The sequence below is a fragment of the Theobroma cacao genome, chromosome 6, assembly GCF_000208745.1.
Source record: "Theobroma cacao cultivar B97-61/B2 chromosome 6, Criollo_cocoa_genome_V2, whole genome shotgun sequence".
Lineage (NCBI taxonomy): Eukaryota > Viridiplantae > Streptophyta > Magnoliopsida > Malvales > Malvaceae > Theobroma > Theobroma cacao.
Window position 1 is genome coordinate 24,785,033 of NC_030855.1, and position 14,664 is coordinate 24,799,696.

At 38.8% G+C, this 14,664-nt stretch overlaps 3 protein-coding genes and 1 pseudogene across 3 annotated transcripts; 1 reads left to right on the top strand and 3 right to left on the bottom strand.

Annotated features, from left to right (window-relative positions):
- LOC18597032 lies at window positions 463-6,318 on the top strand (annotated as a pseudogene).
- LOC18597033 (anthocyanidin reductase) lies at window positions 6,137-8,715 on the bottom strand. The gene is made up of 6 exons (XM_007025845.2): window positions 8,287-8,715; window positions 7,559-7,725; window positions 7,260-7,460; window positions 6,977-7,136; window positions 6,648-6,861; window positions 6,137-6,550 (listed from the first exon to the last, which is right to left on the bottom strand). The coding sequence occupies exons 1-6, from the start codon at window positions 8,411-8,413 to the stop codon at window positions 6,409-6,411; spliced, it is 1,011 nt and encodes a 336-aa protein (XP_007025907.2). The 5' UTR covers window positions 8,414-8,715; the 3' UTR covers window positions 6,137-6,408.
- LOC18597034 lies at window positions 10,067-11,905 on the bottom strand. The gene is made up of 2 exons (XM_007025846.2): window positions 10,983-11,905; window positions 10,067-10,828 (listed from the first exon to the last, which is right to left on the bottom strand). Exons 1-2 carry the CDS (start codon window positions 11,560-11,562, stop codon window positions 10,173-10,175), a joined length of 1,236 nt encoding a protein of 411 aa, XP_007025908.2. The 5' UTR covers window positions 11,563-11,905; the 3' UTR covers window positions 10,067-10,172.
- Window positions 12,658-14,663, bottom strand: LOC18597035 (protein HEAT-STRESS-ASSOCIATED 32). The gene is made up of 5 exons (XM_007025847.2): window positions 14,378-14,663; window positions 14,092-14,283; window positions 13,795-14,005; window positions 13,022-13,245; window positions 12,658-12,934 (listed from the first exon to the last, which is right to left on the bottom strand). The coding sequence occupies exons 1-5, from the start codon at window positions 14,501-14,503 to the stop codon at window positions 12,824-12,826; spliced, it is 864 nt and encodes a 287-aa protein (XP_007025909.2). The 5' UTR covers window positions 14,504-14,663; the 3' UTR covers window positions 12,658-12,823.

Below are 14,664 nucleotides of genomic sequence, written 5' to 3' on the forward strand. Positions count from 1 at the left end.
AGTTTCCAATATAAAATAAATAAAAAATATATTTACAATTATTGATTTCTTGATGTAAATAATAGTGGGAACAATAAAGTAAAAGAATTTGTTGATTTACTTTCCTCCTTCAACAACTTACCAAAGCAAAAAGATTTTGTCCATTCCATATTCTCACCTCACCAACCATCCCAATAAGGAAACGAATAAATTTCAATTTCAATTTCATTTTTACTTTCCTTGATCAATATTTGTTCTTTTTTTTTGTCTATTTCTTTATAAGTTGTCATCAAGAGCTTTGAATTCTACACGGAACTGATTTTGGACCAGTGCCAATACGGATGCTGACTCTTCTCTGCAGACAGGTCTTATCAAGTCTTGTTTTTTAGGTATGGTTATGAAATCTATTGACAAAGGACGACCACTCTCCTCGTGCTGTGTTTCACATGCAAGTTTAAATTCATGCTTGATGAGGAAGTTTTTTTTTTTTGTTTAACAGTATTGTTTTCCTTGGCTTCTGGTACAGCAGCCATTGCTAAATATCTGTGAAAGCATCTTACACGTATTCTAAAATTCTACGAAAATGGATCTGAGCATGTGTTGCATGTTCTCCATCGATCGTTTGCTATAGTGACAAACTACACGAAAGCAAGACTTTTAGAATAGGACATGCTTGCTTGGACCCTTTGCTTGATCACTAGTATCATTCTTAATTACATGGTGGTTTTTTCTTGTGGCCAATGCCTAGTGGTGTTTACTTAATTAACAAAGATTTCATGTCTTGTTAATTTTTCTTGTTTTTGTTGGTTCAATTATATTCGAAGGATTCATTTTCTTGGGTTTTGATTTGTTCTTTAAATCACATAAATCAGATTTTGATGCATTCTTTTGCCAGGATAGTCAGACTTTGTTGAAAAACGAATCTAGAGAAAAGAAAAAAGAAAAGGTGGATTTCAAGTGAAATCTTAAACTATTCTGTTCCCCATGCCTGAAAGTTCAACTCCCACAGCCTTTAATCGAATAATTTCGCCCCCAAGATAAAACTAATTGGCTGAAGAAACCAGGTTTGTGCAAGCAAATTTCCTATCTGGGTAAAATATTCAAGCTAATTGTTTCTTGAGAGTTGAGATTGAACCTTTTGGTACAACATATCAACTGTTATACAAAGCTATTCAATTGTCATAGATATTGTAAATATGGGTGGAGGGATCAACTCATGATATTATATTTTTGCAGGCCTGCTATTTACTCAATGCTAGCATAGGAAACCAAGGCTGTCCGGTTGAAAGAAATGAGAAATTTCCAAAGGGGACTCGCTATTGGTATCAGCGTTGGAGTAGTTATTGGTGTGGTTTTGGCCATGTCTGTTATTTGCTGCATTAGGTATCGAAGGAAGCGTTCTGATCCTTGTCATGATGAGGATAAAGTCTCTCCGAGAGCAGAAACAATCCCCATCGATCCGTGCTCATGGAGCAGATTCCAGCACGATGTTGTCAGATTCTCACCTCAGTCAAGAATCCCCTAGAACATCAGAATGGAGTAACATGCCCCAGTGGTTGGAAGGGCTCAAGAGGAAGAGCGTGGCATCCGCATGTGGCATACCAAAGTACTCTTACAGGTAAGTTGATAGCAATCCAGTGATTTTTCCCCATTCCTGATTTCTGAACTTAGATTCACTGTAAATCAGGTCTTCCTTGAACAATGTATGTTAAAGCAGATGGCATAACATTTTATGTTAAGGAAATCAGTGAAATTGATAGCATGAACTGTTTTACAGAGAGCTAGAGAAAGCGACCTATGATTTCACAACAAATATAGGCCATGGGGCATTTGGTCCTGTCTTCAAAGCTCAAATGAAAACTGGTCAGACGGTTGCTGTCAAAGTGCTTGCTAATGATTCCAGGCAAGGGGCAATGGAGTTTCTATCAGAGGTAATAATGAATTATAGATTGCAAGTTTTTGTATGTCAAGTTCATATATGAATGTTTGGTTTTCAACTTTCAAGTCCTATGGCTCCATTGATGATAAATCATACACACTGACAAGTGTGTGACAGCCAGTTGCCACTATCTTTAGGTCCCGTTTGGCATTGAGGTTGAAAGTAGCTTTTGAGTTCAAAAGTTGCTTTTGACACTCTCAACACGTTTTGACAATAATTTCAATTCAAAAAGATAAATTACCCTTATTATTTTTCTTAAATGAAGAAAAACAATTGCCCCCTTTGGCCTATTATCTTCCATAAAAGAACAACAAAGAAATCAAGAAATAGTAGCAGTGGAAGGTACATAGAGCCATAGAACCCCATCAAAGCCCGAATCCCCATCCACATTTTAGTTCTATATCCATCTTGATTTATTGATTTCACATTAATTCATAATGCCAAACTACACCTTAATCATGTCTGCCAAACTAAAAGATGCTTTTCCATGAACGATAACAGCAATTATGGTCATGGAGAGAACCAACAGACTCAACACCAGGGGATGGCCTACTAATACAGAAAATAACTTTACAACAATAGTTTTTTTTTTAAAGTTAGAGTTCATCCATGTATAAACAAAGGGCGAGTCAAAGACTGGACAGGACACAGTCTTAACCCTCTGATCACAACTGGTAAGACAAGAACACCAGTAACCAACCCAGCCCTTCAAACAAAAAACTCACCTTTACATTTACAGTTAACCCTCTAAGCCTACACCCGTTTCACCAACACAAACTTAAACCATACAAGAAGCTAGTAAGACAAGGAAACACAACCAGCATATGCCTGTTTCCTTCTCTTGCTAAAACAAGACTCCAGAACATCCAAATTTGCTCCCAGATTTATATAGACCAACAACCTCTTGTTCCCTCTAGGGGCCACACGACCACCGGCAGCAAGGAAACTTCCACAACCACACAAACACCCCCTGGACACACAGATCAAGATTCTGAAGCCATAGAAAAGACAGCCAACCCAGAGAGAAATCAAGAAAAACAGACAAACAAACATGACAATTAAGGCAAAACTTGCAGCAGATCCGTGACTCTCTCCACCCCCAATTTGGCAAGGCTGTCCGCCAAATCGTTTCCGGATCTTGGGGTATGGATGATCTGCCATCTGGGAATCTTACCCAGCAGAGCCTTGATTTTAAACACCAGATTTCTAAGGCGCCAGGGAGAGGAAAGTGGTTTTGAAACCAAGTGACAGCATTTATAGAATCAGTCTCAATGATAAAACCATAAGGATGACACCAGTCAGCCACCATAAAGAGGGTTAAAACCTCACGAATAGCTAGCATTTCCCCAAAATTCGCATCACCCCAACTCCTTGTTTTCGAGAAAAGGATTTTTGCAGTACCCTTTCATTCCCAAGCACACCCCCAATGCCAAGAGGACCTGGACAGCCCCTGGTAGCCCCATCTGTGTTAAATTTTAACCACCCGTCTGGAGGTTCCTTCCATTGCACCTGGAGCTTAACCTTTTTTTTTTTTTTTTTTAATTGAAACAGCAGCAAGGTGCAGGAATCTCACAATATCAATAGTATCCAAATTATCGTGAGGCCATTTGGACTTAACCGACTAAGTAACACTGATTTAGATAATATCCAGCACCTTACAAGCGTCTCAGGTTATCCTGTCGAAGACCATTTTGTTTCTAAAAAGCAACTACTGGTCTAATCAAAGCAACTATTGCAAAACAGACACCAATTCAACTGGAAAAGATATTGATCCCCTCTAAAGTCATTTCAACTCAGGAATCTTTGAGTTACTCCAAAAATCAGTTGTTTTATAACATTAGTACCCAATTTAAAGCCTCAACTGACAATTCCAAGCCCATATAGTTCGGAGCATTGGCCTCTGGCACCAGAGTAGAGTACAGAAGGTTTGGTATTTAAAAAGATAAAAATAAAAATTGTATTAATTTCAAAAACTTACATGTCATAACAAGTTTCGAATCTTATAGATAAAATATTTTTAATTGTATAAAAAGTCAAGCTATGAACAAAAAAAGAATAGCACACTTACAAAAAGATTTAACTGTCTGAACACGGAAGCATTATCAAGAGGAAATGAAACCCTTGAGGAAACAGATATCTATTCCATTCATCAAATAACCAACAAATCTTAATCCACATGTACTTACCCATTCATCAAATTGCCAACTGATTCAAAACCTGACGTCAAAACATACATCAAAACCACACAAAGATAAAAAAAAAAAAAATACCAAAGACCCAGTATCATACACAAAGGAAACTATAACCCAAGCATACGGCCCTGACTATCAATTTAGGTAAGAAAAGACTCGTGGCTGACGTCCCTTGGCCTGAGCATATCAATTAGGAATCATTCCCTATTTCAAAAGCCCTGATAGCGTTTATGAATCCATCTTCTAGCAGGCAGCCTGGTTCAATTCCTTTGAAACTTCTCCATGCAAAACAGTACTTGTGAAACCAAACAGGCAACCCATGAAAACAAATTGAAAGCGAAGTGACTAAAACCAAACGTGTTGCAATGGAGTAGAATGTCTAAACCCAAATGCTTTATAAACTTGAGATCTTATGCTGCCAGCGGCAAAATGTGCTGCTTTGTTCTGTTTCGGGTTTCTATTTCATCTTCAACATCCTTTCTCTATCCCTCAAAGGGGAAAAAGAGAAGGTAAAAATTGAAAGCAAAGTGACTTTGCACACGTCGATATTTTTGTTGCTTTTGTTCCCAGATTCTGTTGCTTGGAAGATTACACCACAGCAATCTGGTGAACTTGGTGGGATATAGTGCAGAAAAAGGAGAACATATGCTATGTTTACATGAGCAATGGAAGTCTTGCATCCCATTTATACAGTAAGAAACACAAATTAACTCCATGCAAGATTGATCTTAAACAAGCATAACTTTATCTTAAAATTCAAATAGAATAGGAATTGGACTTTTGTTGTTGCTTTTTATCTGAAAACGTTTCTTGATTGAAGTCGCATTTCCATATAATTTTATAAGGTTAGCAAATAGTTCATCAGATGAATAATTTTTTTTTGAAAGATCATCAGATGATTAATTATCCTGCAAGTTCAATGGTTTTGATGGCCATGAGCATTTTCATTGCGCAAGAAACAGATTTGATAACCCATACTGTTGTACCATGCTGCAAAACATATTATCATGTTTGAATTGCAGATGAAAAGCATGAGCCTTTGAGCTGGGATTTAAGGGTTCGGATAGCTCTAGACGTGGCAAGGGGTTTGGAGTATCTTCATCATGGGGTAAGTTTCAGACTCTGTCACTGAACAAGTAGAAGCAACTGGTAAACTTTTTGAAAAGAGGTGTATACTTGGTATTCAGCTCGTTTATTGTCTAACAGGCTGTTCCTCCCGTTGTGCACCGCGACATCAAATCTTCAAATATATTGTTGGACCGCTCGATGAAACCCAGAGTAAGCGTTCAGTTTTCAGTGGCTATGGTTCATTTTTCCCACCTCTCCCTTGCTCCGAGGCTTAAAATATTCAGCTGTCAAACTCTGCAGGTGGCTGATTTTGGACTTTCAAGGCAGAAGGCTAACTTGCACTCATCTAATGTCAAGGGAACTTTCGGATATGTTGATCCTGAGTGTATGTCTACGTTGATCTTTACTAAGAGAAGTCATGTTTATAGTTTTGGGGTGCTAATTTTTGAGATAATGAGTGGCAAAAACCCACAACAGGGTCCCATGGAGTATGTGGAGCTTGTAAGATCTCTCTGCTAAAGCCCTTCTGCTCTTTGCTCACCTGATTTTGAGTGCCTATGCATGCACAAAATATGAATGATTCAATATCATTTTTCTTGTTTCTGTGATCATGAATAGGCGGCTATTGATGTGGAAAACGATGTAGGGTGGGAAGAGATTGCAGATCCTCGACTTCAAGGAACATTTGATGTTCAACAACTGAATCATATGGCTGCCCTTGCTTATACTTGTATCAATCCTGTCTCCAGGAAAAGGCCCTCAATGAGGGACATCGTGCTGACATTGTCCGAGACCCACAAGCCAAGAAACTCAAGGGTGCAACATGGGCAAAACCACCTGCTAAAGCAGAGGAAACTACTTTCAAACTGGATTTTTTTTTTTTTTGAAGATCAACTTTCAAACTGGATCTACAAGGGACTGTTGATCCTTCTTTAATTGAACGTTGAAGAATTGGACGCAGAAGGAAAGTATGATAGTCATTTGATAAGTACACAAGAACCCATTCCATGATTCAGTTGGTGATTTGATTTTTGGTCTTCCAATACTAAATAGGATACTTTGGATTTCTTTTTTTTTTTTCTTTTTCTTTTGGGAAAGCAAATGATATTCGCCATATGGTATTTGCTTGATTTGCAGAACATCAAGTTATTAGGATAATATAACAAAAGACAGCATACATCTTAAGCAACCAAACATCACAGTCATTAGGGACAATGTTAGGCGGACTCTTCACTTGAGCAGCCCCTTAGCGTTCATGTATTCTACAGTTTGGTCGTAGATTTCCTCAATCCCAAACTTAAAGCTGAATCCTTCATTAATAAGCTTATCCGAGGAAATGATCAACTTGGCTTTAGAGGGGAAATCTCCAAAACTGCAATTGTAACAAAGCAAACAAAACTAAGATTAACCACAATTCTAGCAGAAAGAAGAGAAGTTTAGATTGTGATATTGAATGCAGGTTGGCTTACTCAGTAGGGACTTTGAACTCAGGGTATCTTTGGTTGAGGAACTTAGCAAGCTCAGGAACACTGGAATTGACAGCACAGCATATATATCGGCCGGATGCAGATTCTTTTTCTGCCAGAAAAACATGGGCCCGACAGACGTCCTCCACATGAGTGATAGAGATTGAACCTGACAACATTTGCATACCTTTCAAAGCATTTACAAGGAATTCGTTGCCTGCAAAAATGTTAAAATTCCCATCAGTTACAGTTCATGGCGCTCCAGGCTACTTCTTTATGCATCAGTTTTACATCTAGAAACAAGGCCAGGACACGAGGTTCTAACTTAATACCTGAAAGCAAAGATGTGGCAAGGCCAATGCTGCTGGGCACGTCTGGGGTGAGAGAAGGACCGGTCATGAGAGAAGGGATGACCGTGATGAGATCGATGTTGTTTTCTTGAGCAAATTTCCATGCTGCCTTTTCAGCCAATGTCTTGGATGCAGGGTACCCCTACATTCATGGATAAAAGCTTACTTCAGATTATGCACACCAATTATTTTTGTTACCTTGCCCTCTTCTGCAATTCCCCCGAAGATAAGAGAAAGAGGAATGGATTAGCATGAAAATTGTTACCCAAGTTGGTGGCTTTGCCGACGATAAGAACTCAACGTCGGTCCAGTCTTTCTCAGTCAGGACCAGATCTGTCCCCTCGAGTGTGTTGATAGACACAGCTGCGGCTGAAGAAGTCAAGACGACCCGTTTGACTGTTTTTGCTTTGGCACAAGCTTTCAAAACGTTCAGCACTCCCTGGATTGCTGGTTTGATCATGTCATTCTATAATCAAAATCCAATAAAGTAAACCTTGTCATCATTCCTCAAAACCAGAAGGAATTTGATCATCACTGGAAAAGCAGTTTAATGGTTTTACATACCTCAGGATCTTGAGAAGCAAAATTGACGGGTGTTGCAACATGGAAGACAAGGTCACAACCAGCTATGGGGACATCAAAGCTGCCTTCATCAGTCAAATCTGCTCGAAAGATTTTCAAGTCTCCTAGCTTTTGTAGTGTTACGAGGTGAGGGATCTTTTTCTGGTTGTCTGCAGAAAAGACACAGCATTACACCCATTCATGTTTACTTACTCTGGGTGTTGCCAGAAAATGAAAATAAACCCCCAAAAAGAAAAAAGAAAAAAAGATTCTACTCATTACACTTTATCTGCAAAAAATGTGATTAATTTGGTAAGGAAACTCTTCGAGAGGGGTGAACTCAAACCCAAGGAATTGATAGTATTCTCTCCTGCTCAGGCAACGGATATCGTGGGTACCCCCTAAAAAACACCAACTGACAAGACAAGGCGGTATGTTCCTCGGTTGTTCTCGCTTATTAACTTCCAACATGCTCGATACAGAGTAGGTAGGAATTTATAGTTTAAGCTTAAAGTGAAAAAACAAAGAACAAAGAACTAATGCTACAATGGGGGCATAAATCGTAGTAATTCCTAAATTGCAGCAGCAGCCATACCAATATATTATATATAAAAACAAGAAAACCAAGGAAGGGGAAGAAAGTAAAATACTGGGATGACCAACCAAAGCAAAGCAGTAGAAACAAATGAACAAGAAAAACAGAAGAAGATGAAGAAGAAGAGAAGATCAACCTGGGTCCCTGACAGTAGTGTTAACAGCGTAGCCCTTCTCAAGCAACAGCTTGACCAACAAAGATGCAACGTATCCGGTGCCACCTACGACACAAGCGGTCTTTTTGCCTACGGTCTGGCTGGCCATGGCTTCAATGACTATATTCCTTTTCTTGACCGGGTACCTTACTTTTGCTTTTCCGTTTCGATTTTTTGGGCTTGTTTTGAACCCTTCAACCGTTCAGACAAAGATGCATAGGTGGAATAAACTTATTGCATTATTGTTTTATAGACGATGGGCACTTACCCAGGGCTTGAGTAGATTTTTAGATGGAGAAGGTGAGCACGTGCCCTTGTGCATACCAACGACTCAAAAAGTCTTTCAAACCATCGGTGGTGTGACTCGACTCCCCAAACTGCTACTACAAGGGGTAGCCAGTCAGTACCCACGAGTTTCTTTTTAGCTAGAAACTCATTTCCTCTCATCGCTTCTATTGATAATGACTGAGTTAACAGTGACCCCCTACCAAAATATAGTTTTGTATTCGATTGATAAATGTAGAGTAAATGTAGAGTTTATTGCTTGTGTACTTCTTAAAAAATTGTTCTATGAGAAAACCATTAAATAATAGTAAATGGGTTGAGTATTTATCAACTGCTTTAGTCACTAAAATTGTTCTATGGTTCATTGAGGAATTTTGATTGAATCAAGACATAATCTAATAATTTTTTTTTTTACTGTGGAAAAGTATTCCCAAAATGGGTTTTTGCATCCACATTCTTTTACTAAGAAAGTATGGACTTAAGAAGAGGCACACAAAAGCATTTAGGTGAAGTTTTGGAGCTTGGCATCTTCCAGTAATGATCATAAGCGATAATCAGATTTCGAGCACAAAATTTATTGTATGTTAGAAAGGGGGAGTTGTTTTTTGGATATCATATAGGACATGCAGTGGTGCAGAAAAACAGTAGATGAAGTTTGCTGAAATGTTGGAAGTGAAGGCTCAACTGATGTCAAGTTAAAATCTTTGGAAGGCAAAAGAGGGGTAGCTGGCCAAACCTCAAGTTGCTCCAAATGATGCCTCACGTGGGCCTGTGGTTAGGTGGTTTTACTTCTTATGATTCACAATTTCAATTATAGGCAAGCAACAGAGAACTGTTGCCAGGAATCCTTTATTTATTTATTTTTTCATTTGTTTAATCGAGGAAACATAAGATTAACCCCATAGGAGGATCAAAGAACACCCGGAGATATCCTGACGATCTTTGTTAAGTACATTGTAACAAGTTTCCCTTCCCCTTCCCGAATAGGTCTGTAATTAAATACCCTAACTCGTATCTGTAAGCAACTCTTATTATCAAAACACAGTATCAGGATTAGATCTGAGCCCAAGAAGAGCCATAGTAGTGACAAGACAGTGCAGACAGAAAGAAGAGGGGACAATGTTGTTGACGAATTAGACCACGCATAGCAGGATCAGTGCACTTCCAGGATTGAATTCAAATTAGACTTAATATATTCTGTACTAGGGTTTGTGTTATTAATTACATTTGTCTAAAAAGGATATAAGCAAGCAGAATTAATGGATAGGAGCTTGATTGATGGTCAAATTTGACTTATCTGCAGAACAGAATTCAATCCTCGGGGCAGTTTCACTAGAAAAATGAGGGGAGAGAGAGAGAGGGTGCGGTGCAAGAGAAGGCTGGTCAGAAACTTCAAGCAGCTAGACTAGCTACAGCTCTATGTAGATTGATGCAATCTCATAGCGGTTCAAGATGAAGTTTTGAGAGAACAAATACCTTGCAGAAAGAGAAGATATATTTACTATAAGAACAAATAATTACAGAGAAGGTTGGATAAAGAAATTAGACCTCACAATCACAATGACAAGGAACGTGGTCCTAAGTTATAATTTTTGAGCACTTTGCTTTGAGGGTTTGCAGATGACCACAAAACAAGGGAAGAGAGCTCTAGGATTTAGTGAATAGAGTTCCTCAATATTCGAGTGGCTATCAAAGTTTCCAGCCAGTGAATCAAAGCTTGATTGACTTGCCATTTCTTGCGCATTTTCTAAAGGGTTTTGAACCCTTCCAGCAATTACCCTGCACACTACCAGAGCCTTTCTTAGACATCGGTTCTCTTCATCAAGCTCAATACACTCTAAAGCTCTTTTACCTATGGAAGAAGTAAAAACACCCCGGAAACCATTGGATTTCTCCATGGTGGAGAATCCATGTCTTAGAATTTGACATATTCCGCATTTCTTTAATGTGCATGGGCTTGATGTGTTTTTCATGCCAATCGAGCATGCAACAGTAGTGCCATAGAACCTCAAAAGCTCATTTCCATCAGCCAGGCACCGTGGATGTTTCTTGGATAGTTTGTTAGCCTTGATCTTTACCATTTCTCTATAATCTTCAAACTGAGCAAGACTTCTTTGCATGTTGTGAACCTTCAATATCCTTTCTATCGGACCAAATTCAGTTTCAGACCCCAATAAACTTGTTTGGCAAATTAATTCCACAATTTTCTTGGAGGAGTCTCCGTCAGAAAGTGCAGTTACTGCACATTTGAGATGATTGTCAAGATTAGCAGATCAAGAAAGCAGAAACATATCAAAGAAAAGGTTTGACTTTTTAGGTACTGTGAATGTATCATCCTGATTCACATAAGAAAAATGCATTTAAATGTATATACATGGGCTAATGAACTTTACCAGCATGCCTGGAGAGATGATGTGCTTCTATGGCTTCCAACTTTCTAAAATTTTCACCACATTTGTGACAAACAAAACCTTGGGACCCTGCATCTAGAGATCTCCTAGGCTTTGAACAGATGTCATTGCTACTTCCGAAAATGGGAGGGCCACCAAGGATCGTCCTGGAAAGGCTGAATGACCTTCTGCAGATGTAGGCGGGCTCCAAAAAGCGGTCTCCAGGACCAGGTGTCCCAGGCCTAAGGGTACCCACAAAAGTGGAACCCCCATTACCAGCACCATTATTTGAACACCGAGTGATCTTGAGTTCACACTTTGAGTCAGTGAAAACTACTTGATGGGTTATCGGATTGAGAATGTCACTGCTCCCTATAGATCTCGGGCTGCCAATCGGTGCCTTGTCTGTGTGTCTCTTGCTTCCATGAATGACATCTCTCAAATTGGATATGGACATTGAACACCCGTAACTACATAAACATGGCTTTCTTGCCTTACTGCTCCTGCCCTTGGAATCCTGGGTATCAGACAACTCTGCTTTACTCTTACCTGGTCTCTTGAGACTAAACCAAGCTGCAGGCATCTTTCTCCCTTATTTTAAAACCCTTTTCTCTTCTCTACCAATATGTTTTTATCTCTTCAATCTTCAAAAACTCTTTAAAAATCTCATATCTGCACTCTGATTGCACCCTTAGAGTTTACCAAGACAAGCATACCATCAAGGAAAACCAGATTTTCTTTGCACATTGTTTCTGTTTTTGTGCGGTGTTCACCCTGTTTGCAGATTATTTCCTTGTTTGGACCTGCCATAGACATAACAAAATCTTGACTAGTTTTCATAAAAAAAAAGAAAATCCTAGGTAAGTTAAAATAGTGCAGAATAAGAAATGCCATAAGTATGCAATTGTTAAGTTGCCTTTCTTTTCTTTCTCCTTTCTGTGTTTTAGATGAATGTCAAACTTCTGGGTTGGATGCACACAAATAAGCCGAATATCAATCAATCAAGAATCAATTATCAGAGATCCGAACCCCCTCAATCTTAGGACTATCAAACATCTGAGAGATTTCATAAAATAAAGTCTTTGAAAACCATTTTCACCATTATTTAGTAGATCTGCAAAAGAAAATTCAGTATGATTTCCGAGAAGCAAGCAAAGAAACTTTTGCCTTACAGCTTAACTCCCCAGTCTTCACTCTTTAAGTCTTTTTAACTTTACAAAACGCGCAATCGATTAATACGAGTCTTAAAGTCACTCTGCTCTGTGTTTCTAACATAATCCATATACCAAAGTCTTTACGATTTGATCCAACGTAAGCTCCAAGGCATCACACCAAGTCTTTGCTGACATAATATGAATGCTGAAGCTTTTGTTCTTACGTGCTGAGTAGCATGCAGGGGCATGACCAACGGCAGCAATAAATTCAATAATTTTCATTATCAAATGGCAATAGTTTCAGAAACCTTTGGTCACGTTTCAACATGCCAATAGCACATGATTATATTCCAATTATTCCTTCCAACGTATCGCTGTGATGTGAGAATGATTTCTAGATCAATGCAACAAACAGAACAAGGCAGAGTAGTTTGTTGCCCCCCCTGCATTCAATGACAATATGGGAATTCACGTCACTGCATGGTGACATGATAAGCTGCAAACATGACAAATAAGTAAAACGGTCACAGCAAAAAATTTCTTTTAACTCTATTGCAATAACTGGATAATAAAGGTTTCATTTAACTTCACACTCACAACACAAACATAACACAACACAGAAACAACATGTAACAAAATTACTTGACAAATTACAACAGAGGAGTGGTATCTCCTGGAGGTCTTATCAGATCAGAACAAAAAATACGGAGAACCAAGAACCGAGGTGTGATTTTTCCCCAGGTTGCGCCCCCTGAGGCACTCCAAATCCATTAGCTGAGAGTGATCAACGAAGAGGTTGACCTGAGAGCACAAGCCATGAATGTTGATGATGTTTGCAGAGAACATTAGAATTTGGTATGAGGAAAACTGAGTGAAAAATCATTATACCTTTGGTCCGTATTGTTTGACAAACCACTCAGAAGCTTTAGCATTTGAAGCTTCAAACATGGTCTTCTCAAGACCTAGACGCCCAATAACCTTTGCAATTATGTCTGCCCGTACAGAGTCAGCTTGTTTGCATAGATCATCTGCATCAATCATTATCATGTCTGCACCAGCTTCGAAGCACCTCTCAGCCATTCTGATCAAGAGATCCACATCTTCAACAAATTCTGTGAATACAGGCAAGCTAAGCGTTACTTATAGACTGCTTGTTATAACTTCAAGTAACCATTGTTTCCTTTCCTCATCTCAAGATAGAGCAAAGATCGAATATGCAGAATTGGAGATTCTCAAAACTAACAATTTAATGAGTATTGATGAAAATATAAAGAAGTACAAGTAGAATTTGCATCTCTAGATATTATGCACCAGTTCACGTGAAAGTATATGAAATGGCATACTTACAGCTCTAACCCTTGACACAAAATTGCTTATCCAAAGCAATTTCAAGACAAAACAATTAGGAGCAAGAGGACATGACATTCCGTATTTAAATGGTTCCACTCACTCTAAACACCACAAAAGCTGGACATTATAGTTAAGACAATTTCATAGACACAAATTGAGTGGTCTCAAAATGGCAATCATTAAAAAAGTGCGATTAGCTATATGGTTCTACTCTTTTGAAGCTTAGTTTAATAGATAGAAAACAAGTAGAAAGCCCATATGAGAATGTGGAAAATCATTAGCAATTCAGTTAAAAGAATCTGGTCCCATACCAGTTGATCGTGGTGAAGGAGGAATATAAGCTCCAAACGCTCTATCTCTACCAGTGGGAATATCAGACTTATTAAACTTGATAGCAAACTGAGGTTTGGCTTTTAGGCCACCACTTTTAATCATTCTCACATATCTCAAAAGAGTTTCTTCAGGAACTTCAAGTGATGTCACATTCAGCTCAATTGTGTCAAACCCCATTTGCTTACACTCCTATTAACATTAAATTACTATATCAGAAACGAAATACTTTACAAAAAACCATTAAAAACTTCAGCTGGTTATACAGCCTAGCTTACCTCGACATAATCTTTGAAAGCTGAGGGACCTTTACGAATCAAATGCTCGGCCCAATCACCAGTACTAACATACACGTTATGCTGGTGAGCCATGTCAATCACTTGTTTGAGAAAGGATTTGGGCATCAAGCTATGGGAACCCCCAGAGAACTTCAATCCATCAACAAATTGACCCATTGACTCAAATATATCCTGGTAAAAAGGAAGCAAACTTTCAGCTCAACCGAAGATTCTCAGCCACCAAAGAAGCTGATCAAAAATGAAGCAACCCATTAAATTTCCATACCTGGAGGACGTTCTGGATCAAGAGAGTGTGATTGGGTCCCCTCATTTCTGTCACCCCAACCCGGCGAGGCTTTTCGGGTCGATCCTCGTCTTCCTCGAACTTCCTCCATCGGTAATACAGCGACATTTTCTTGTTCTCGGAAAGGAAACGAAAGGATTCCCAGGATTGCTTTACCAATTCAATATATATGTATTTGTTGATAAGTACTTTTTTGGATTTGATGAACTGCTGACCACAATCTATCTGAAGGCATCGGAAGTTTGGAGTGGGTTCTAGAAAAATGTTTC